Source organism: Aulonocara stuartgranti, assembly GCF_965226115.1.
Source record: "Aulonocara stuartgranti genome assembly, chromosome: 5".
Lineage (NCBI taxonomy): Eukaryota > Metazoa > Chordata > Actinopteri > Cichliformes > Cichlidae > Aulonocara > Aulonocara stuartgranti.
Window position 1 is genome coordinate 39,070,556 of NC_138943.1, and position 26,807 is coordinate 39,097,362.

The 26,807-nt window shown below is 41.3% G+C and overlaps 1 protein-coding gene across 4 annotated transcripts in view; it reads right to left on the minus strand.

Moving 5' to 3' along the window:
- The window catches only part of LOC309707008 (receptor-type tyrosine-protein phosphatase gamma-like), a 410,561-nt gene that overhangs the window by 282,866 nt on the left and 100,888 nt on the right, over positions 1 to 26,807 (minus strand). For all 4 annotated transcript variants that reach the window (XR_014276854.1, XR_014276855.1, XM_082534088.1 and 1 more), the window contains exon 2: positions 19,687 to 19,797. Coding sequence is in view for 2 of the 4 variants with exons in the window: in XM_082534088.1 (XP_082390214.1) it covers positions 19,687 to 19,797 (111 nt within the window). In the remaining 2 variants the exon portion in view is untranslated. The remainder of the gene's footprint in view (positions 1 to 19,686; positions 19,798 to 26,807) is intronic.

The window sequence follows — 26,807 nt, forward strand, 5'->3', positions numbered from 1 at the left end:
CATCAAAACATGTTTAAGTCACATTTTATCAACACAAATTGCACAGGTTTATTGAACATGAATAAATTGTGTTAATTTAACTCAATTGTTTAAGTTGCTGCCAAAGCAAAACATCTGTGTGCAACAAATGTCCACCATTGAATTAAGTAAATCCAACAACATATTTTTTTCAGTGTGTGTTGATATCTGTGCATTCCTGTATTATCCTTCTGTGTTACACATTTCGATGTTTTTTTTCCTCGCTACCTGGCCTGACCTGTCTCCCCAATGTGATGTTTGTGTTGTATGTACGGTCGGAGGTCTGTCATCTCGGTTGTGGGCAAAAGACCTGCAACTGACAAATAAAGGCTATCTCATCTCATCATGTCTGAATTTAGTCTTTAGGATTCTTAGTTCTTCTGACTTTTGTATCCTGGTTTCTTTCAGTACCTAGAGTATCTGAAAAGTGTTTGCTCCTTCCTGATTTTTTTTGGGGGGGGCTCGTTTTTTTTTTTAGCTTTATTGACAGATACAGTGAAGAAATAACAGGAAAGCAAATAGAGAGAGAGAGAGAGAGAGGGGAAGACATGCAGCAAAGGATCATATGTCAGACTCGAGCCCTGACTGGCCAATTTCAGCCATGCGGCATGTGGTTGCCTGCTCAACGCACTGAGCTAAACCAGGACCTGATTCCCTGTTTTTATATGCTTGTCACACTTTAATGTTTCAGTTCATCAAACAAATTTAAATTCTGGACAACACACGTAAACATTAAACGCAGTTTTGAAATGAAGGTGTTTATTATTAATGAAAAAAACAACAACAATAGTTTCTGTCTAAAAAAGTGTTAGTATTTCTTTTTTCCAATTTAGTCTTCAAGTGTGCATTTGGGGATATCATGTCTGAAACCTCAGTTCTCTCAGTTCTGATCACATTTGCTCTCTAAGGACAGCGCTAGCAAGCACTCTCTGCTTCTGAGCAAAAAATAAAAAAGCAGAAGAAAAAAAACGCCCGTTTGCGTTGGTGGAAAAATGCACCATGTCGACCAATCAAAAAATGATATGGCAACATGACATTTAGATGTTTATGGAAGAGGGGGAAGATTTAGAAGTGACCACGAGAGAGAGAGAGAGAGAGAGAGAGAGAGAGAGAGAGAGAGAGAGAGAGAGAGAGAGAGCAGAAAAGGAGAGACAGCGAGTTTTGAGATGTGAGAGATTTGTGACGTTTAGCGTGTTTGGAGTGTGTAGATAATGTGTTGTCTTGTGTAGTTAGTGTGTTGTCTTGTGTAGATAATGTGTTGTCTTGTGTAGTTAGTGTGTAGTGTTGTGTAGATAATGTGTTGTCTTGTGTAGTTAGTGTGTAGTGTTGTGGATAGTTTTGTGTTGTGTGTCAGAACAATGAGGTGACTGCTGTCTCCAGGTAGAAAAGAGTATGTAAAAATGAAATCATAACCGTAAATGTAAAAGACACGTGAGGTTGTGCTGAAAAGAATGATACCAAACAAGGCAAAGTAAATCGTTTTTAAAGGTGAAATGTGGAGGAAACATCAAAAGTAGTTAAAATGGCCAATTATACCTTGGACCCTAAACATTTCTTTTTTTTTCTTTTAAGTAACGCAATAGTTACTTTTCAAGTAATTAATTACTTTTAGAATCTGGTAACTCAGTTACTAACTCAGTTACTTTTTTGAAGAAGTAACTTGGAACTATAATTAATTACTTTTTCAAAGTAACTTGCCCAACACTGTTTATAACAGTGGCCTTGTACTTGTGATGTGTGCGATGACAATAAAGTTGAATTCTATTCTAAAAAGGTGTTGTCATTTCAGAGGTTTAATTTTATGCACATTACAATAAATATGCGTCAGTATTTGAAATTTAAAATAATGAAAACTGGATATTTTCCCTCCTCGATGCTCATCATCTTGTTTCTGAGAGCATGCCGCTCACCAGGTCATTAATGCACTTCAAGGATCCTTGTTAGCAAGAGACTGTATGCACCCTAGCATACCTATTACAATCTCCTCATTCATTTTCAGTAGCAGATTTCTCTGTAACACAACTGATGTATGAAGGAAATAAGTGGGTGAGGTTGTTATCAGCACCTCTCATCTGCAGACAGTAGTTGAAAACATTAAAAAAAGTTAGAAAGAATATCTGAACAAAATCTTTCAATCATTCCATTTCAAAACAGAATATTCACCCAAGCAAATACAATGAAAATAACTTCTTCCTTTCACATATGTAGGACTTGATTTACTTCATTAGTTTAGTTGGCATGTTCTTAGCTAATTAGGAACATAATGAACCACTGGATTAAAGCTATTTACTCATTTCACATAATTTATAAGGCTTTTACAGGCACTTTGAAATACTGTTGTTAGATGATTAAATATTGTCTTCTAACTGTCCCTTGCTCTGATTTTAACACCAGAGGTCATCGTGCTTTTGAGGTTGTTACCCCAAACTCTGGGAAGCCTTCCTCAGTCAATCAGGTCGGCTGACTCTGTTATTTCTTTTAAGCCATTTTTATAGGTTAGTATTTCCTTAATCTTTTTAGCTTCATTTTTTCACCATAGTTTGCAACCATGCATGCATGTACAGTAGCTTGCAAAAGTATTCGGCCCCCTTGAACTTTCCCACATTTTGTCACATTACAGCCACAAACATGAATCAATGTTATTGGAATTCCACGTGAAAGACCAACACAAAGTGGTGTACACGTGAGAAGTGGAAGGAAAATCATTCATGATTCCAAACATTTTTTACAAATAAATAACTGCAAAATGGTGTGTGCGTAATAGAGATTGAAACTGTGACGTCATTCAGGGGTAAAACCGCAAAGGATTCTGGGAACTTTTGCAAGCCACTGTATGTGTGGATCTTGGAATGAATGACTGATTATGTGTCTGTATGTTTTAACAACTACACTTATCTTCAATGTGTGACTTATGCATATCACTTGTATATAGAATTTACTTAGATTAAGGGGTTAAGTGGGCTGAACAATCTGGAATCCGACACCTTCAATTAAAATAAATCTGATAGGGAGGTTAACGTGTATTGCTGCTGACTGAGTGCAGAAGTCTGGCATTGATACCAGTAATGAGAAAGTAATTACATCCAATGGTCCATTTGCACCCTCAAAAAATTCCTCTTTCCCTACCATCCCTGCAATACATTCATAGTGCAGATGTATAAAGTTGTGATCTTGGCATTTTCACATCTAGCTAGATCTACACAAATTATTTCTATCCAGTTTGTTCGAAACTGCTTTTAGCTAAAGTAAAGTTGCAGAATGCCAGGAAGAGAAAAGAAAACATGCTAAGTTGATGGAAAGAAATGGAGACAGATGTTAAAAAAAAGACATGGCAGGAGAGGAAGACGAAAGATTATATTCAGTTCAGACTGTTAAGAAAGTGAAATTTCATTTACCTGGGCCAGATTTACTTACATGTTCTGCCAGTATGAACTGGGTATTTACAAAGAGGGCACAGTGACAAGATCTATTCCTATTTTGTTCCGTTCTTAAGGTACAAAATATATGGAGGAGAATATTTAAATCAAGCATGCAAACTAAACAGACTGTACTTTCTATCTAACATCCCGAGTCACAGCTTCACTCTTCATTCTAAAATGAACTTCATCAAGTCATGAAGCTCGTCACATGAATTACGTGCATGTTTAATCCTGACCTGGTTGTTCTCACTGAGCAATCACGTGGAGAAGACAACAACATCAGAGAACAATTTGCCAAATGTTTCTGCCAAAACATCTTAGCCAACTGGTTGAAATCAGCATATCGGAACAGCTTGAACATGTTAGCTTGTTAAAGTGGGATCAACTTTTGATTATATTTCACTTACATGGCTTAAAATTCAAATTCTATTTCAAGCAACAGAATGGGCAGTTGAAGGATTTCTTTTAAACTAGCAACAATCAGTACACCCTGCTATGCATTACATAGATGGGGCTACAAATACATATAAAATAATCACAGGCACTTACACTTCTCTAAAGCTCATTAACTAATTGAGACTGCCGGTTGGGGAGCCACAGTGGATTCAAATTGATGCAGTCGCTCATGTCATAATTACATTCTTTCAGTCTCCCCCAGTGGTAGTAAAGTTATCCAGACGTAGCTCTTTGTACTAAGGCCACCTGTTGTAAAATTAAATTATTGCATCCACTCCTATAACCCGTAAGGATAAGCACTGAAGGGGAAGGAGGCCACACATTTGAAAGCCCTTATAGAGGTATGCATTTTCAAAAACATTGCAATGGTGATTTGTCAAATTGTACATACACAGTACCGTTTGAGTTAAAACATTTTTACATATATTTTAGGTTTCTAATACAAAGCAGTAATTACTATCCATTGCTCTTCCTTTCGCTTACTAGAATGTGTTAGAAGTCACTACAAATATTCAGAAAATGAGGCCATGGCCGTGCCATTAAACTTTAATGAACAAAGATAAGCTTTGGTTGAGGACACATTCTCTCCATTCTCTTGACTGTCATTAGTTCGATAGCGTTTCTGAGTTTATTAGCTTTAGTTCGTGGTTCTTTCTTACTCGTGTTTGCTTCCTTTTTGTGTCTTGTCTTTGTCTCATGTGTTTGTGTCTATCTGGTCTCACTGTGTTTTGTCTCCATGACTGTCTGATTTCCCATATCTCTGGGTTTTGCCCTTTTGTCTCCTTAGTCAGTTTAGCCTGATGTTTGATCATCTCTGCTCTCTTTTTTAAGTTCACATTTCTTAGTCTGTCTTAGTGCGTGTGTTACTTCCTGTTTTTTGACAGTCCCTCAATCTCATGTGTTTGATTCTCACTTTTGCTTCCCCTGTCCCGTCAGCTAGATTCTATTCAGGTCTGTTCCTCGGGTGTGTCCACTCTGCCCTAATTTACACCAGAACTTCAGTTAAGCTAAACATCTCATTCTGTATTCCAAAAGCAGAGAATATCCTTTTACTTGAAGCAGCCGTGAGGATATACTGCTGTATATCCTCAGCAATGCTGTTGGTTCTTCAGAGGAAGCTATTTGACCCACATCGTCAGAGAGCAACAGAAAGATTGCATTTTTTTTTAACTGTCTTCTTCCATGTTTCTGTGCAGTTTAACACCTCTTCTATGACCATCCATGCCTCTGCTGCTAGAACAAACATTTTTACCTACATGGTGATTAATTCTCCATATTTCACTGATCATTAATCTGACACCAAATCTCTTAAACCCACACATGGATTTTCAATTACACAATGCCAAAGTGACTACAAAGCAGCAACAAGCAAGTAGCATCCACCAGAAGCCACCACAGTGAAAGGGCAGCAGCAGCTGACACATATACGAATGTCCTCACGCTCACATAAAGAACACACATGCCGTCTCCTTTCCTCTCCTAATGACGTGTGCTTGAATTTAGTCCTCTTGTGGATCAGCATCTTTAGTGAACCTTCTAAAATCTCTCAGTGTTTCTTTATTTTATTTCAGTGAGCCACCTCACAGATGACAATATGCAGCGTACAATACAGATTGTAACTATCTCTGTGTTTGTCAGGTAAAGAAGCAGATGACACAGCTCTGAAGCAATACATGCAACTGTTATCAGGGAACTAGGCTGCAAAAAATCGCCAGCTTATCAGCTCATTTCTCTGCACACTGGAATTGTGAACATTTTACTATCCTAAGACAAAATTCTCTGCACAAGCAGTGACAGTGTTTCAGAGTTTTGAATAGCAGATCCAGGTTTTAACTGTGCTTTCCTGCAACTCCTTGCCTAATACATATTGCATCATGCCCATAAAAAAATAGCACTTGTTAGTACTTAAAGCTGATTACCTCTATCAGTTGACAGGGAGATCTGAGGAGAGGTCTCTGTCTTCTCAGAAACTCCTGAACTGTCATAGTCAGGATTTTTACTGTCTTTACTGGTCATGGTGCATGGTTTTGATTGGATACATGCTCAGCCTTTGACAGTGCTGAAAAATGGACTGTAATGTACACAGGGCTTATAACTACTTACTCAAAGCACTTCAGTCTTTACCCACACAGTCACACTCTGATGGTTGCAGAGTAATCAAGGCTTTAGACCTTTCTGCAACACAGCCTTAGTGGCTCCTTTCTTTTCCCCTTTTCCTCTCATTTCCCTTTTTTTAGTCCTATGTGTCTGTGTTACGGCCTGTGGCCATAGGAAATCTGTGTTAGCTGCTGTGTTGTGTTTCTTTACTGTGTTTTAAGAATCTCTGCAGGTCCTTCCTCTAATAAAGAGCAGTGGGCTGCTGATTGGACCCCTAACTTGACACGTGCAAATTCACACCTCGAGGCGTGTCCAACGCAAATTAAACGCGTGTGAACCGGAAATGTGGGAGGAAGTTGTGCCAGACAGTATCTTTGCAAGATGGCAGCTGTCGAGCTAGCGTTTGAAGAGAGAGTCTCCCTCCTCTATGTACTGTGGAGAGCAGAGCAGCGGTGTTAAGGACGTCCTCTCCGTACCTAGGTCCATCAGGTCCTCCAGAGGCGTGAGCAGTTTGATGAGTTTCACCATTTGCTCGTGGAGCTGCGCCTGGATGACGGCCGCTTCCAGCGGTACCACCGTCTGTCCCTCGCCCAGTTTGAGGACCTGCTGTTCCGCGTCGGTCCCACCATCCCACCAACTACAGGCACTCAATCCCACCTGCAGAGCGCCTGTCCGTCTGCCTGCGGTTAGTAAAAGTGTTTAATACGGTAGTCCTTTATTGATACCTGTGCTAATATATGCTAAACTATCATTTATACACTGCTAATATGGATGTGATATGCCGTCGATGTTTACTGAAAGCAAATGGTGGTATGGAGACGACTGTTTGTAATATTTCTAGTGATACTCAAAAGGTCTTATCAAGTCCCGATTTAATTCAATTTATGATTGGTTGTCGGGGCGCGAATTGACGCTGGAGTTCAGATCAACTCGAGCGGTAGACGTGATACGCACGAATGCACAAAATGCAACACAAAAACTGACGCGCGTATTTTTATTCGAGCGTCAAACGCGCCCGACGCACTACTTTGGAACGCGTTTTTGCGTTGCGTCGTCGCGCTTCTTCTTTTTCTTTTTTTTTTGCCTGTCCCATTTGGTTCTTTAGCCGTCAGAATTGTTGTCTGAAGACCAATAAGGAGACCCAATGGATTTATTTTGCCAAATGGATCATCGTGGCATTGCCGTATTGGTCCATTTGATCGATCTTTGTTTTTATTAAACAAGGGGGCATCCGTGCCACCCTCATGGGAAGGGCTGAGGATCCCCAGACGAGGCGTCACCCAGTAGCCACCGAGCAGAAGCTAGAGGGGGCTGCACCGGCGTGCCCGCCGGCTCCCCAAGGCCCTACCTGTGTGGGTGAGTGTGGTGGAGCGGGAAGAGGGAGGTAGCCGGGGATGGGGAGGAAAAGGAGGGAGGGGAGGATGCCCCTCCCTAGGGCCAGCTCCCCCGCTGACCCCAGTAGGCACCCCCGTCCTCTGATACCCACCAAGGCAAGGGAGTCCAGGCCCATCCAGACCGGGGCCTACGGTAGCACTGCCAAGCCCCACAGGACCCGGGGCAGCCCACCCTACCCCACCGCAGAGGAAACTGTACCCACCCCAACATTCAATCGTCTCCCAGACTACACAAGACAACAGACACCCAGGTTAAGTTTATTCTCCACCTCTCCTATGTCTCTCCCCCACCTGCAGAGTGGACTCCTGCAAGGATGGAACAACCTCCCCGCCAGTTGAAGAGCCCCCCAGTTAGGCCAATGCACAAGAGGCCCCCTGTGCCAGGGCTGAGCCCCCGTGCACCCACCCGCCCACAACCTCGGCGACACACCGACGAGGACTGAAGCCCCCAAGGCCCAGCCAGAGCCCCAGCACGGAGGCGAAGCACCCCCGAACCCCAAACCCCCACGCCTACCCCGGATCCACTCAGGGATAGCCAGGCCACCAGGCCAGTAACCTACGTCCACCAGTACAGACCATCCTCCAGCCCCGCTGCACGCAGCCACGAGGAGAACAACCTCTAAGAGCGACCAGAGCCACTAACCAGGTTATGAACACAACCCCCGGGTTAAGCCCTCCAGGGATAACGCCTCTAGGGGTCCTCCAGGCGCCCTAAGCCCGTCCCAACTCCACATCAACCACAGTAGCTAAGGCGGGACCAAACCACGACCCCCTACCCCCGCTAGGTGATGGAGCCGATCAAAGGAGCCCAGAGGGATTGATCTAATGTGGTGGCAGAGGCTATATCGAGACTAATGTGATCTATTAGATGGTGTCTATATTGGCTAGAATTAAGATTATTTTTATTTTTCCAGTTCATGAGGACCGTTTTCTTGGCGATGCATAGGGCAGTAAAAACCATGTGGACTGGTTTTTACTGCGCGTAGTCGCGCTTCTGAATTTCGCGGGACCCGCAATCGCGCGTCGTCGCGCTTTTCCATTGACTTTACATGTAAACCTGGCGCTTTGGTCGCGTCTATCGCGTTCGGTGTGAAAACACCGTTAGGGTTAAGTTAGTTTTCTCTGGCAGGACTTAGTTGGTTTTATTTAGTATTTGGCCCGGGTTCACCCTGGAGTTGCGCTTCTTGTCACTTAATAAAATCACCTTTTTTTACTCAAAACCGGGTTCGTTGTTTGGCTTGGGAAAAAGGGCAGGTACTTGCTTCTCTCTCCTCATAATCTTATGTGCGTCTCTACATACCTAGACTAGAGGCGTAACAGTCTGTATTCTCTCTACATTTGTTGAGTTCGTTTATAAGAGAAGATGATCCAAACTCAAAATCAGAACGATCAGAACAGTCTTTCTCTGTTAAACCTGTTTCAGGGGTCCCAAGAAAGTGAGACTAGTCTGCCACTCCTCTAATAATAGTTACTGGGCCTATAGGCCATCAGCCTAGCTTATCAAGAGTGCAACATGAGGTCAATTGGAAATGTCTGATCACACAATTGTTACATAGTGAAGGGCAACAAAAAACTTTTACCACATGGGAGAAAATCTCCTGTTTCAGTATCTTCTTTCCGGTTTCCTCGATCTCATCCTGACTTTCCAGGTCCTCCAACATACTCCAGCAATGGACATCTGAAGCTGTGTATTTAAGAATGAAAGCACACACACCTCCCCTCTGTGCCAGGAGCAAGACATTCCTGTCCTATACCACCATGAGTGACGTGACCACATCTGAGTCTTTTCCTCCACAGAACCAAAATAGGTCCACCCTGAAAGAAGTATCTGAGAGGCGTTGAACTAATTCAGAATGTTTATTATTTTATTACCATGCAGGCTGCACGTCACCTACCTCTGTGGCATTATATGAATTCGACATGTGCAATTACCCTCTTAGACCGGTGGTGTGGTCATGTTGGACACCACTGAATACTGAGATCCTAAAACATAACAGTTGGCGTAGGTATGGTTCATATGCAAAGCAATCATAAACTGTAAACATCGAGTTTTCTCTGAGTAAGATGGAAATAGCAACTTCTAGTGACGTTCAGTCTTGTAGCGTCAATGAGACAGTTATCTGTATCAAAATACACGAATCCAAGTCATTTATTTGAGAACTGAAATTCATATCTTTAAAATGAAATCACCGATCTTTGGATTCTAAAAGAAAAAGAAAGAAAAACAACAAACGAAACAAAACAAATAAAAATAGGATACAGCACAACATAAGCTAAGTTAATGTTCAGTGAGAGGGATATTACTTGAATCACTGTCCTAGAATTCGAATTTTGGAATTTGGATTCTGTTCAATGGCAAATGCAGCGAAACAACAGAAACATGTATTTTTGAAAGTTTTTCTGCCGATTTGATCCTTTCTGTCCCATATCAAAATGCCTTTGTTTTTTTCAGGAATATGGCTGTTTTTTTTTCCATGTTGTCCAGTATTGTAAAGTGTATTTCAGCAGCAGTTGTCATCCTCCCTCCTTTTTCTGAAAAAGGTGGCATTCAGAAACATCCAACTAAAATAATTCAGCATAATCAGGAGGGGCAAGAGCTGCAACTAGAGTTGGGGTTCGTGAAGGGATCTTCTTCCCTGCACGGATTTGCTTCTTCCTGCCGTGGTCCCACTTTAGGTGGGCCCATCCAGCACTCAGTGTTTCTTTGACCACTTGTACAGTTCCTCTTCCAGTGTCCTCATTCTTCGCATGCAAGGCAGGTATTCTTTATCCACTTGGTGGGCCACATAAAACACATCTTTGGCCTTGCTAAGACATTACAATTTAAAATCTGACAGTTCAAAGACATCCTATAAAAGCTTAAACACATCCAATAAGACACATGATCACATCTGACTTAAGGTAAGAGAGAAAGTAAGAGTCACCCTGTGTTATTAAGACCTTGAAATCAGATAATGTGTTTTAGAAGTCAACTGAATGTGTACATCCAAGGTGACAGTATTAAAAATGTATTACCATAGTAAAAAAGAAAAAGGTAGTGATTCAAACACGGCACGGTCTGTGTTACACATACACAGACAGAATTTCACTCCCCCTCAACACACACACACGCACACACATACTCACACTCCTTGATATAACACTATGCCTCATGGCCTCATCAGATGATGTATGACAAATGAAATCTTTAGCCATGATGAACTGAGCCAAATTCATTAATAATTTATGTTTGATGGAGCATCTTTAATATTTAGGGCATAATTAATAAGTAGGGGCATTGGTTGCTCTTAGTTGAGGAAATCATGCTCACTGTCAACAACAGATAAATGAGACAGGGAATCCTGTCATCTCACACATTCATATGTACACTTCTACACAAAAACACACAAATAGATGGATGGGACAGGACTGTAGCCCTGCTTACTGTTTGTCAAAGAGTGAGAAATGACCATAAGCATCCATCCATCCATCCCCCCAACTTATCCTTGTCAGGGTCATGGTGGGGCTGGAGCCTATCATAGGGTGAGAAACAGGGTAAATGGCCTGCATTTGTATAGCGCTTTTCTAGTCCATAGGACCCCAAAGCGCTTTACACTACATTCAGTCATTCACCCATTCACACACACATTCACACACTGGCGATAGCAAGCTACATTGTAGCCACAGCTGCCCTGGGGCGCACTGACAGAGGCGAGGCTGCCGGACACTGGCGCCACCGGGCCCTCTGACCACCACCAGTAGGCAAACACGGGGTTAGTATCTTGCCCAAGGATATTTGGCATGCAGCCAGGATGCAGCCTGGGATCGAACCACCGACCTTCTGATTAGTGGCTGACCTGCTCTGCCACCTGAGCTACAGCCACCCCAGCCTGGACAGGTCACCAGTCTGCTGCTAACACATAGAGACAGACAGCCATCCAAACTCACCCCTACAGACCATATAGAGTCACTAATTAACCTAACCACATGTCTTTGGACTGTGAGAGGAAGCCAGAGTATCTAGAGAGAACCCACGCAAACACTCCACACAGAAAGACCACGGCCAAGTGGTGGAATCGAACTCAGGACCTTCTTGCTGTGAGGGAACAGTGTTAATCTGCGCACCACTGTGCTTAACATAAATGCTCACACCAGTGCTAGATTTTCTCAGACAAACCTGCACACATGCAGCATTGCAGTGTAAGCCATGAGATAAAAATACAGTGCACACACTCACATGCAGTCCCTTGAGTGTATCACTGTGTGCGGTGGCTGGATATTATCAAGGCATAGTAATGACCAATGGTCCCAGATTACACACAGCTTTCTCTAAATAAACCATAATCAGTTTTGGAAACTTCCAGTCTTCCAGTGCAATGCAGTGAGGGTGGAAGGATGGGCAATGGAGTTTAAAAAATTATAATAATATAAGCAGCAACAAAGCTCAGCACTTATCTATTTATCTATCTTGTTTGTTTCTTTTTGGTTTTTGGTGTTCAATTCATTTAGATCAGGTGATCAATATACAGAGTTTATTTAGAAAATAAAATAAACAACAATGCTACACAAAATAAAGCAGAACACACTTCAATATCGCTGTTTCAGTTAAATATCGAAAAGGAGTTTTAGACCTGAGTGCAGCATTGTTGATAACATAACCCTATTAAACAGCCTGAAGCCATGTCAGCATGCAGGGTTCTGCTCTGAAATTATTTGAGTTAGAGAGCAGGACATTCTCTGTTACGCTGGGTAAACAATACTCTTGGAATACCTCAAGGCTCTATTCTGGGCCCTGTTTTATTCTCCCTGCTCATGCATATACATTCGTTTCTAATATTATATGTATACTAGATAAAGTATAAGTTATTATCATATCATCATCACGTTTTTGTGAATCTATAACTTTGCCTCCATACAACGAAGCCAATACCTCCAGTTTTGAAAAGTTTCCTGGTAGTACAGCTTTAAAGTTACAAAAAAACCCTTAAATTATAAGTTGTCTTAGTTAATTTAATCAGTATACAAGCCCTCTCCATCTCCTCCTTCACTTACATCCATTACTTCTCTCTCTTCCTTCATCTTCAACATCCTTTCTCAAGCACCTATGCCTCCTCTGCACATGTCCAAACCATTTCAGTCTAAATTCTCGTCCTTAGCTGTCCCTCTGTTGCACTCATTTCTAATCCACCTTCATCACTCCCAACAAGATCTTAGCTTCTTCAGTTCTGCCAGCTCCACCTGATGCCTTTTTGTCAGTGCCACCATCTAGAAACAGTGTTGTAAACCTTTCCTTTGGCTCTTGCTGCTGTCATTTCCTCTTTGTTTGTTTTGTTTTTACAAATAAACATGTCTGTATTATTTATTATCTTTTAACATGTTTGGTGCTTATCATATTTATGTTTTGTCTTAATTAAAACAATTTTAACTCATTTATGTCACATATATGTTTATATGCATAACTAATGTTCTGCATTTGAAGGTGGTATTTGCAGTGACTAAGCGGATGTTTTAACATTCGTAATCAACATAGAGGGTTACTTTAACGCTTGTAGATTTGTAACTTTACTGAATTAATTGTCCATCAATCCATGATTATCCAATTCAGGGTCATGGGGGTACTGGAGTCTAACCCTGCTGTTATAGGGTACGCCCAGGTCTGTTGCAAGGCTGTTGAATCAACCATATCATATTAAAAAGAGAGAGAGTGAAAGAAAAGAGAAGGAAAATATACAAGATCTGAAATCCTAACAAATCTGGCAAAACAAGGACAGAGTCTCAATTGTGTTGTGAGTACAATCTATCACTGACTGTAAATATGAGAATGAACAGATATCACCACTCTGTACTCAATAAACAGCAACCAGTGTAAGATGCAGCTGTTACAAAGCTGCCATCCTCCACATCAGAGGCTAACATTCAAACCAGGTCACGTTTTATATCCACAGCTAGTAAACACACACACACACACACACACACACACACACACACACACACACACACTATTACAAGTTTAAGGACACTTGCTTTTATTCATACAGTTCTCAGCTGATGGCATCTCAGCTTCAGACATCATGCAGCTCCAGGAAGGCTGCCTTATATAGTGTTTACCACACACTGAACATAAACACTGCCTACAAGTCAGTAAGCACTCTGAATACTTAATTCATAAAGTTGCTATCTCCATGCTTATTGGGGTCATCAGATTGTTGAGCTTTCCCTTGAAATATAAAGGACACTGAGAGCTTCTTCTGTTCTTAGCTGACACTAAGAAAACACCTATTTATACACTTTCTAATATGTATAAAACCCAAGACTAAGAAAACTGGTATGGTACAGGAGTTTAATGTGTTTTTCTTTTTTTAAATTTTACAACTTTTTCAGTTTTTCATGTTTGGTCTGTCTCTTTGACTCTTTCCTGTTCCCCCTCAGGTTCTGATTTAAGCAAGGCCTTTCCAAGTCTGCTCTGTAATGAAGACGAGTGAGCAATTTTTTCATTGCTTTTTACTCATAAAACAAATATTTTTAGACAATTATAAGTTGTTGGGGTTTTTTTAACTGATTTTGAGAAGAGAATTTTCTCTTCATTGATCAGCCAGCGCCACAGCATCCTCCACTTTGTCCGTTACTCTTGTAGGGTAACTATCCCGTAGCCCAACTCTCTGTTCAACTGTCAGGCCGAAAAAAATATTTGGCCACATTAAGAAAAAATATATAGTTCATCATTTTGAGAATAAAGTCAATCCACTGTCCACTGTCTTTTATATGTCATTTCTGGACTTTGGATTTTCGTCCACTGAAGGGGTTGTTTGTAACCTCAGGTGAAGTTTACTGAACATTTACTGTGACATCCATAGGACCACCGTGTAAGGGCTATTTATAGCCCAAATCTGGACCCTTTTCAAACTCAGACTGATTTTAGATGTCATTTTTACACTGCTTGTAAAGCCTCTGTAGTGACTGTTTCCAGAGCGTGGAGGACATGTTTTCTGTAGGCCCATCAGTGCCAATTTTTCTGTAGCTTTATTCATACTTTTGTATGTGTCTATCGCTGTCATCTGCGGCTGAGACAATCAAATAAAGTTCTTGGAAAACGATCTGGAACAGTATGCCACCCTCTAATATGGAACTAGTCTACATGTCTTCAGCTTGTTCAGAGTGCTGCAGCCCGACTCTTCACAGGACACGTAAATGCGACCATATTTCCCCAGTTTTGGCTTCTTTACATTCTAGAATTGATTTTAAGACTCGTTTAGACTGTTAGGTCAGCTGATAAGTTGCTTCTAGTTGTTCCTTGAAGCAGACTGAAACACAGAGGAGACCGGGCCTTTGTTCCACAGTTTAGGCGCAGCAATCGCAGTCTGCCTCTTCAAATTAGGATCTTTCCAACACTCAACATTTTTAAATCCCATCTGTAAACACATCTTTACTCTTTAGCTTTTAATTGTGAGTTTGGTGCTGTTCTCTTTGTGTGTGTTTGTTTTACTTTTTACTTTGTACAGCACTTTGGTCAACCTGTGTTGTTTTCAAATGTGCTTATAAATAAATTGATTGTTTTCATACACAACCTACTCCAGAGATCTACAATGGCGCCGGGATTAATAGAGAATATGTCTGTGAAGGTTCTCAGTCATCCAGGTCATCGTAGTCAAAGGAGCTTGCAAAGAAAAGCGTCTGGACTTCTTTAAGTTGCTTGAAGACGTTTCACCTCTCATCCGAGAAGCTTCTTCAGTTCTAAGGTCAAATGGTGGAGAGTCCCAGATATAAACCTAGTGGGAGTGACCCCCCACAGAGGGACAAAAGGACCCCCTGATGATCCTCTAATCGCCTGAGCCAAGGTGTGAAACTGGGTGTGGGTCACAATCAGCCAGAGTTTCGGGTGTGTTCATTTTGAAACCTGGCCCCACCTTATCATGCGAATTCCTGAGGTCAGATGGCCCAGGATGTGAGTGGGCGTTAAGGTGTCTGGGAAGGGATCTCAAAACTGGATTATAGATGGCAGAGAGTTGGTGTCGTAAACCCCGCCTCTGTTCAAAGATGGTCGCTCACAGTGGACATAGATGCTTCTTTCACTCCTCTTTCAAACCATCTGTCCTCTCTGTCCAAAATGTGAACATTGGCATCCTCGAAAGAGTGTACTTTATCCTTAAGATGCAGATGGACTGCTGAGTCTTGACCTTAGAACTGAAAAAGCTTCTCGGATGAGAGGTGAAATATCTTCAAGCAACTTAAAGAAGTCCAGACACTTTTCTTTGCAAGCTCCTTTGACCATTAATACAGAAGCATCTGTGTCTGAAAGAGTCCAGGTTTTTTATTGGAAAATATCAGTGGCAGCAAAACATGGCTAGAAACCACTGGACAAAATATAATGCACCAGAAAGCCCTGAAGTCTTGATCATCTCACTGAAACACAAACTGGAGGACAAGTAAAGAGTTGCTAAAAAATATCAATAAAACAAAGACAACACGCTCCCCAAGCCTACCTCAGAGCATGAGTGAAAGGCATATAACTGAAGCCATACCGGCTCAGAGTCACCCAGTTTAACATGGTTCACGTCAGGTTTTGAGGAACCAGGAGCTGCTGATTAGAACTGGGTTACTGGATCAAAAAGGTTTAAGTAGACAAGGGATAAAAATAAGGAACTGTTGGAATGCTATTACACAGGAATTGATGTGGGAACAGGATATGGGACCTACGAATTCTTTTAAGATAAGATAAGATAAGATAGAACTTTATTAATCCCTCGGGTGGGTTCCTCTGGGAAATTCGACTTCCAAAAAGCACAGCAACGACCGAAGTTACAGTTACAGAATTGTTATATATATATATATATATATATACACACACACACACACACACACACACACACATATATAAATACAGAGACAAATATAAATAAAATATACAAAGGGGATAAATAGAATAAATAGGAATAAAAAATAAAAATACAAGTGAATTGCACATTTCAAGTATTGAGTCTATTGCACTGTTGACTATTTACAAAAAGTAAAATAAAACATCCAACATCTAGAGTGTTTCATCATCCAGAAGATGCAACTGCTATTACAACACAAATGCTATGGCGATGGGTAGCCAAGATGTCAGGTCAAGGGTGAGATATCATTATCTTCGCCCGCTGAGATTTGGTATCAAGTCCCAAGAACGACTGGTACAATGAAGGTGTTGAGCCAACCTAAAATTGAAGACAAACTGGAAAACTGGAAACCTGGACCCTCCGTGGCCTACTACAGACTACAGGTAACTTCTGAGAGGCTACTAGAAGATGTGATTGCAGCATTATGGACTATCCCTATTGTGATCCTCACTAAAACCAACCAGCTGATCTATACCAGGAGACTAGAGGCCAAGATAAAGGCAGCATGGAGGGAAGTTAGCCCACTATTGGAGCCACAGAAAGGTGTGACAAAGAAAGGGATGCCCACGAAGTATAGCAAGCGGTCTATCAGTTCTAGCTGATTCTGTTCAGCAAGGTTACCACAGTAATTTTTCTGAACAGGATCCAGTAACTCTCACAGTGGCAGACATCCAGGACAGAGTCTCCAGTATGAAAAGTTGGACAGCACCAGGCCCTGACATGATTCACAGCTACTGGCTAAAGAAGCTAACAGCACTGCATTAGTGTCATGAATGTGAATTCACGGATTTTTTTTTCACATTCTGTCTCTCACAGTTGAAGTGTACCTCTGGTGCAAATTACTGACCTCTGTCATCATTTTAAGTGGGGGAACTTGCACAATCGGTGGCTGACTAAATACTTTTTTGCTTAGATACCCCTAAGACAAGTCACATAAGGCACATAAGTGATACATGTAGCTATACCAAGTGATACCAGTATCAGGAAAAAGAAACAAGAAAAGCTTGAGAAATAACAAGGGCTGAGAGATGGGCTGGAGAGGAGGGAGAATGGAGGGTGAAGGCAGCAGTGGTCTCCATACTACTTTGAGCACTCGGGCAGTGACCTCAAAATTGACTGGCTCCAGCAGATGACATCCAAGATGTCCATTAAAGTCTGGTCCTATCACCACTCTCTACCAAGCTTTACAACTTCATCCACAATTTCGCATAACTGACATCCAACCCTTGATCTGACTGAAAAAGATTTTTATCACCCAGCTTTAAACTCCTGATCCTGTCAGATGATCTCTTCATCTCCAAAACAGTATATACATACTTCAAGATTTCCCTTACTACATTTTCCTTCCTATCTGCATCATAGTAGAACAGCTTGAATGCATGATCTTTCTGTCCTTCCACCTGGACAGACAATTGATCTACATTCCTTCACTCCATCACATCAGCCAACTCACTTCCTTTGCCAGTCTTAGTCTCTGTATTTAAAGTCTCTACTCTGACCTCCACACTCATTCTTTCTTTCTTTCTTGCTGCCTCCAAATACCCCTCTCCACACTCTCCTTTTCCTTTGTGTTAGCCAGGTGTAGCACAGTTTCTGTCAGCACCCTGCTGTAGGAGTTTGTTGTTAACCCAGGGCCTGACCAATCCGATATGGAAATCTCATTCTTGATGACTCAAATGTATAATTTGGCCAAGATGTATGCTCTTCCTCACATAACACTCCTGATTTATCTGAGCTTAGGAGTACACAGGCATGGTGCCATAGTATAAATGTTCTAGCAGGAGAATGAATGGCTGCCAATGGAACTGGGTCACTTGTGTTTATTGATTATGTGACTGCTCATAGAAGTGAATCTGAAGTGTACAGATTTACACTGGTTTACCGGATGCTGTAAAACCGATCAGATGGCCTTTAAAGTGCACACGGATAATGATCCACACAAACTCCAAAAGCAACCCAGGAGTTTCTTAAGGAAAATAAATGTGATATTCTTCAGGTGGGGTTTTGTTGTCCATGGCTCTAGACTTCAGGCAGACATTGACCACAAAGGAGAATAAATGGCTGAATGGCTGCCACATCAGCCAACTCACTTCATATTAAATAGAAGCCTTATTTTTAACAGTATGTTACCTTTTTTATTATTATTATTATTATTTTTGCTGACCCCATAAATGGGGGGCTATGTATAAAACTGGTTATCAGAAAATAAGCTAAAAATCAAACATGGCACATCCAACTGCCAACAATACTGGCAGTGAGATGGGGCATTTCTACACTCACTAATTCTTTTTTGATTCTTCAGTTTAAAATTAGAGATTTAAAATGGGGAATATTAACGTTTTTTAAAATACAGTGATAAGAACCGTATTGCTAATGTTATTTGATATTGTCCAACGGAAAGCTCAAAGTGGGAATAAAGAAAAAAAAACCTTGCTATGACATAAAAACAAAATATTCACTAGCTGATCGTTTTCCTCTGTGGCTTCAATCCTGCCCACCATTACATCAGGATCTTACATAAGAGCCACAATCAAACATGTCCAGAGGGACAGCAGAACAGCAACACAAACGGAAACAGTCACTAGCTCTGTTTTTACCTACAAGCTCCTGCACTCTCACAGGAATGACAGGCAGCCAATTAGGCCTGAATGAACATGCAGAAAAACACTGAAAGAAATAAAGTAAAAGATCATTTGTGGCCCGAGGCTGGCATTGCATGGATGGTGAAAGATTAATGCTGCCCTTCTGAAGAACTAAAGGGTCTAAAGGGACGGAGAAAGTGACTTTTTTTCTCCTCTGAAGCACTAGTAAAAAAAGGGGGGTTCTGACACAGCTCCAGGCGACAGCACAAAGAAGCAGAGAATGGCCAAGGAGGAAGGAATCACAAAGAGGAAGTCAAACATATTGCAATGCCAGTGACACAGAAGTGCTTTCACATTGAAACACAGGTTTCTCTTGTACTCATTGTTTTATAAGTCTTAGCAAAATATATCACAGGTCACCTAAATGTGCTCGTTGAACAACCACACTTTCTCTATGCAGTCCACACTAATAATGGTAACAATTTAATAATAAACAACAAAAGTTTTCCACCCAATACCTGGGTCCCATCAGGTCCCTCTTGTTTTGAAACTAATTGCCTATGACATCAACTTTACATCATAAAGCAAGAAATTGCCATCTACTGCCTGCATTTATAAAATGGCAGCATCTTGTTATAGACATGTAACCCCGGGGACATTTAGTAACTCAGAGCATTTGGAGTGATCTAAACACCCAAACCACTACTTGAGATGTTGTTGGAAAAAAGATACAGACTGTTACCTTCATTTTGCAGCTTTTTGATTTTGTTTTTTAAATATCCAGATTTTCCACTGCAGGTGAGACAACAATGCCTCACACATTCCTCACCAAAAACTCAAAGCAAAAGTAGATCACGGAGAAACACACCTGAGTATGCCCAGTAAGTCTCTTCAGGGGTGGCTCTTCGAAGTCGTATCTCACCAGTTCTTTGCAAACCTTGGATAGGGCCTTCTGACTCAGCTTGGCTTCCTGTCAACGCTGTGGAAGAGAAGAACACAGGAACGGGCAGGTGAGCATAAACAGCTTAAGGAGCACCATCCGGATTCCAGCTGGGGAGGATGACAAGACAGCTGTGTCCTCAGCTACCCTCCACACAAACTGTCTAGTAGCCACACAGGGAACAAAATTCAACAATGAAGGAAAACTATGCTGTGGAACTTAAAACTGTCCCTGCCAGCAGTGAAATATTCCAGCAATCGGTGTTTTCACATCATGTGATAGTGTTGAAAAATCTAAATGTGTGCCCTTTCTTTTGATATATATAATAATAAAATAAAGATATTTGGGGAGATCTTGAATGATTAATGATTAATAAAAAATAATTAAATAAATAAAATACAAAGGAAAAAAGTGTACAGGATAGTCTATACTGTATACATTCCCAAATTTAGTTGCATATTTTCATTACTTCACTCTCTCTCCAGTTCCTCAACGTCCTCAGTCTTTAACAGGTCCAGAAGCATCTTCCAAATGTCAAAAAATTCTGATGATCTTTTCCTAACCGCATAGGTCAGTTTCTCAAGAACTAAACTTGATAATACATTGTTGAACCATTGGTCAAAAGAGGGGCCACCAACTTTCTTCCAGCATATTGCAATACAACGTTTGGCCTGGAATAAGCAAAGGTCAACCATCTTTCTCTCCGTCTGAGCTAAATTACATTCATCTGAATAAATGCCTAAAATACAGACCTTAGGACTTAATGGGACAGGGGAAGATGTGATCTGAGAAATATATTTTAACACTGAGCACCAAAAGTTTTGAATCTTTTCACACTCCCACAAACAGTGGTACAATGGACCCTTGTGATCGGTACCCTTATAACATATGTCCAATACATTAGGATCTAATTTATTTAGTTTTGCAGGGGAGGCATATGTTTCCATTATCCAGTTAAATTGAATCATTCTCAATCGGGTGTTGATGGTTTGGGTGTGTGTCTCTATTTTACTCCACTCGATGGATGAAGTATCTTCTTGTAAGTCTTGTATCCACTCCTGTCTCTTATTGTCTGAGGTGTCTCTATGCTTCTCAACCAACATGTTATAAAACTGAGTGAGCAGTCTTTTCCAAAACAATTTTTTGTAACAAGCGTTTCTAGGATGGAAAATGGGGGCTGTTGCATTGAATTATTCAATCGAACCAGAATAAAGCTTCTACGTTGTAGATATTTGAAGAAGTGTTTCTGAGGCACATCAAACTTTGCCCTCAACTCGCTGAATGACATAAGATTATGATCCTTATATACATCTTGTATTTTCACTATGCCCTTATGCAACCATATTTTAAAACCCATGTCCTTATGTGCCGGAGTAAAGAGCTCATTATCCCCGATTGGGGAAAAACAGGATAATGAAACATGGAATCATCCAGTATATTTTGAACTATGTGCCAAACCACAATAGAATTTTTTACAAGTGAGATAAGTGACGGAAGTGACGGACAAGGTAAGTGACTCATGTTGTAGCTGATGTCAGACGCCGGAGATTTTGGCGGAAAATTAAAGCGAATGGTAGTTTACATTTGAACAAATTCCTTTAAGCTTCAGTATTACCAAATATCAATTATCTTATAACTAACAACATTTGTCTAAATCATCTCCAACACCGTGGAGAACAACGATTACAAGCACTGATCGATGTAATCTTACATCGATCAGTGCTTTCAGGATCTCGTGATGAAGAAGGCTCAGAGTGCATCTTCCCCGGCCAAACCTGACACGCCGTCGTCGAAAAGACTTCGCCCGGCAGATTCCCCCGGCACAACATCGCCAGCCGTCAAAGATATTGCCGACATACTGGAGTCAATCGACAAACGATTGTACAGTTTCGACGCAAGGCTGTCCTTAGTGGAGATTCTTCACCGGGAATTTAAATTCTTGCGAGAATCCCTGGAGTTCAGCCAGCAGCAGGTGGAAACGCTTGCTGCTGAAAATGCCACGCTAAGGGAGTCGGTGAAATGTCTCACAGATAATGTTACCCAGCTCAATAGAGAAAATAAAAAAATAAAAGAAACAGTTATCGATCTACAAGCTCGTAGCATGCGTGACAATCTGGTATTTTCTGGTATTCCAGAAGCCTTTGATAGACTGCATCGCATCGGCCCCATGCGGGCTGTGACCAGGAGACCACGTCCTATTGTGGCCAAATTCGGCCACTTCAAACAAAAGGAGCAGGTGAAAAGCCGTGGCAGAGAATTAAAAGGAACGGACTTCAGCGTGAACGACCAGTTCCCAAAAGAGATCCTGGAACGACGCAGGGTCCTCTTCCCAATCCGACGCGGCTTCATCCAGAAGGGCTCCCACGCTGTGGACCGGCTCTACATGGATGGACAGCTTTACCGCGACCCCGGCATCACTCCGTGGCTGTACTAACCTCCTACCTTCTTAACCAGATAAGAATCAGCTACACCCTTTAACTATCCACTCACACTAACTTGCATTAACTTAACATTAACATCTGTTTAACTTACCAGTATCAAATCGCATCTTAAAGTGTGATTTCATAGCAGAATTAACACCGTCACTCTCCGTCAGTGATTTAATTGGAATGTTTCCGGGTTTTTTTCCTTCTAGTTTTTCTTTCCTCTTTTCCCCCTCTTGTTTTTATGCTGCTCACTCTTGTCCTTGGTTTCTTTCTTTATTTCTTTCACTGCTTTGATCACCTGCTTCCACACTCATCCACAAACAACATCCTTTATTTCCACACATACGCACAGCACGATCACGCACAGTCATGCGCTCAACGGCAGCACATTTACATCAGTCAGACAGCGCACACAGTCATATAAGATACACACACTTAAGCCAAGCCTACTCATATTAGTAACTATGCACGCACATAGTCAGACTCAGGGAGCATCTCGCCACGCATTCTTTCTCTCTCTCCTTCTCTTTATTTATGAAAAAGTGACGTATTCTCTCCACCTGTCTAAGCGACGCACACAGCATACATCCCTAGTTATACACAGACATCTATGGGTGCACTAAGGTTTGTTACATGGAATGTAAATGGAGCTGGCTCCAGAGAAAAGAGGTTAAAAATATTTAACCAACTCAAAAAACTACAGGCAGATGTTGTCCTTTTACAAGAGACCCACAGACCTCGTAGAGGTTCCAATGAACTTAAAACACCTGAGTTTCCTAATGTGTTCTCAGCTTGTTATAATTCTAGACAAAGGGGAGTAGCAATTTTAATACATAAAAATATTAATTTCACAGTACTCGATACAGTTATAGATCCAGAGGGCAGATTCTTAATCATTAAACTATCTATGCTTGATAAAAAGCTATGTATTGCAAGTGTATATGGTCCAAATGTTGATGATCCCTCATTCTTTCACGGTTTTTTCAGTGCACTCTCTGAACACTTAGATGGCACACTTGTTCTTGGAGGCGACCTCAACCTTGGACTAAATGAAGACATGGATAGGCTCAATACAGCGGGAACTCAGCGTAATTGGCAGTCCACAAATATAATCAAACAGTATATGAGCGACTTTAGTCTTTGCGATGCATGGCGCTCCCTTCACCCCACCAGTAAGGAATATACTTTTTTCTCACATGTTCATCACTCCTACTCTCGTCTGGATTATTTTTTGGTCGGCAGCTCACTGCTGAACGACATTTCAGACACTGAGATTCACCCTATAGCTGTCAGCGATCATGGTCCTGTATCTTTAACACTAATGCACAAGAATAATACTACGCCAAGTAAAAACTGGAGATTTAATATATCACTACTTAAAGATGAAGACTTTATTAAATATTTTAAAAAAGAGTGGACTTCATATTTGGACTATAATGACACTCCCGGAACATCAGCTTCTGTTCTATGGGAAGCAGGGAAAGCTGTGATGAGAGGTAAAATAATTTCTTTCTCATCACACAAAAAGAAAGAAGAAAACAAAAATATTCAGGAATTAGAAAAAAACCATCAAATCACTAGAAGAAGCCTACGCGTCCCACCAAGATCAGGAAACATTGAACAAAATACGCAAAACAAAACTAGAATTAAATGAGATAATTGATAAAAAAAAACAAAATTCTTAGTACAAAGACTACGCCTACAAAATTATGAACATGGTAATAAATCCGGTCAATTTCTAGCAAACCAGCTAAAAATAAATAAAGAAAAAACAACTATATGTGCTGTTCAAGATTCATCTGGGAACACAATATATGAACCGATACAAATAAACAACATTTTCAGGGATTTCTATAAAACGTTGTATTCACCACAAATAAACCCATCTAAAAAAGAAATTGATCAGTTTTTAGACAACATAACTCTTCCAAAATTATTGGACACTCAAGCAATGGCACTGGATTCACCACTGACACCAGGTGAACTCCAGGAAGCTCTGATAAGTATGCCCAATAATAAGGCTCCAGGTCCAGACGGCTTTCCTGCAGAATTCTACAAAGAATTCTGGTCGATTCTAGCACCAGTTTTCTACAGAACGTTGTTGGAAATCAAAGAAAAGGGCAGACTTCCATCAAATATGAATTCTGCAAACATTAATCTCCTGCTAAAACCAGGCAAAGACCCTGTATATCCCTCAAGCTATCGTCCAATATCCCTTATAAATGTTGACCTTAAAATAATCTGCAAAGCTCTCTCAAAGAGACTGGAGAAAATAACCCCCCTCTTAATTCATCCTGACCAAACTGGTTTCATAAAAGGTAGGCACTCATCAACAAATACACGTAGATTAATTAATTTGATAGACTACTCATACAGTAAAAACCTAGAAACTACAATATTCTCTTTAGACGCAGAAAAAGCATTCGACAGAGTTAACTGGAAATTTCTATTTGCAACTTTACACAAATTTGGTTTTGGATCCTCTTTCATAAACTGGTTAAAAATATTATATAATTCCCCAACAGCTTGTGTCAGAACAAATGACCAGACATCCTCCAGCTTCTGTCTCCTGAGGGCACCAGGGATGCCCACTCTCCCCTTCACTTTTTGCAGTTTTAATTGAACCCCATGCAAATGTACACCTATCTGGAACAACCCTGACATATTACAAAACAATAATATGATAAACTTTTCAGATTGGAGTGGTAAAGGAATCAAATATTTAGAACATATATTAGAAGGAACAGAATTCCCCCCCCCCCCCCCCCCCCCCCGAGCACTTAAAAGATTGATTGGCTTCTTCAATTCTAAAACCAAATGGTGGAGAGTCTCAGGTATTTAATTCCTAGTGGGATCTTTGACCCACTATTAATCATGTACCTCTCTACATTTGCCAAGGGGTGAAGAAGGACTGGTTTTCATGTGAAATGATTGTGAGATCTTGCCTCAGCCTATCATGTGACTCATTGAGCTCACCTCATACTGTCACGGGCGAGAATGCGGTGGACTCAAGAGCAGACTCAATTTGCTTCGAACTGTGTATAATTTATTGAAAAGAACAAAACGTGAACGGAACTGGGTTTAACAGAAACCATACGCAGAAACTAAGGGAAATCCGTGGGCGGAGAGACCGGCGTAGAGCACGGGGAGAACTCTAACGGGAACTTCTGTAAACACAGGAGAGAGATGTTACTGAATGGAAAAAAAACGAGTAAGGGACAGAGGTACGGAGTGCCAGTGGATAGTCTTGGGCTTACTTGGAGACCCTAGTTATTAGGCGGGAAAAGGGCTGCCGTGGGAGTATTCCAGAGAGGGTCAAGAGTGTGGAGAGTCCGGTCCAGATTCCAAGGAGGTGGAGAATACAGACTGAAGGGCAGGCTGAGGAGAAGTGGAGTATATAATCCTCGGGTTCAGAGCAGACGGAAGAACAGAATGGAGACCAAACCAGCACTACTGATGAGTGCGACGGGTGGTGAATCACAGATGGTAGCAGGACGAACTGGCGAGGAGTGGCAGGCCGTGCCGGCTTAAAAACCCTCTAGGTGGAGCCCCGGAGATTGACAACAGGTGATGAGCTGGCCAACTCCACCCCCAGGGACGAATGACAGGAACCTGGACCACGCCCGACCAGACACTCCCACAGCATATGACACATACAAGATGTGTGTGGGCATTAAAAGTCTTAAATGGAGCCTGGGAAGGGATCTAAAACTGCAGGCTAAATTTAGAGAGACTAGTTTAAAGATAGCCACAGCTGGGAACAAGAGAAATACTGAGTGTATATAAATAAGACTGGACTTAAGCACCAACAATAAAATTACATTTTTCTCCTAGAAATAGTTCCTTGGTCACTGACAATCCACTGCATGACAACCAGTCAGTGGCAGTGGATGAAAGATGGACAGAGGACAAGAAGAGATGGAGGGAGGAGAGCTGTGGGGTTGTTAAGAGTATCACAAATACTGCAATGTTCTGCAGACAGAGCTTATACTAATATTACCATTACATACCTTTACTGATTCGCTTCCCCAAGGAGAGAGAATACGCTCTGGTAAAACAAAGTGAATAGGCACTGACGGCAGTTTCATCTGCAGGCTTTTCGCAGTACATTCTAACTTATAAGCATTATAAAGAAGGGAGCTAAAAGAAACCAGACCTGTCAGTGTGAGAACAGAAGGACTTTTAAACAGAGACCTTTAAACATTATAACTATAAGGTCTGTGTTGTCAAAAGTGCAATGTTTGTTCATGATAAGGACAAGGCTTTATTAGAATTCCACTGAGTTTTCACTTGGATCGAAAAGACTGCATGAAGACCACATTTATAAAGGAGAATGCAATGTTGTTTATTTGTAAACGAAAATACTCAAAGATTTTGAGCAGAAAACTCATGCACAGTGTCTGTGTGGACATAAGAGATGCTGCTAACAATAAGGTGAACCTTGAGAAGTATACGGACAGACCTGCCATCACAGGGAATGGGCAGAGTTGGGCTGCAACTTCAACTTCAAAGACTGCCTGTACGTGTGTGAGTGAGGCAATTCCAGGAAGTCCTTTTTTGTTGGCCCGTCAGATCAGATTCAATGAAATCTTCTAAATGTCTCTTGCATGAATTTGTACACGT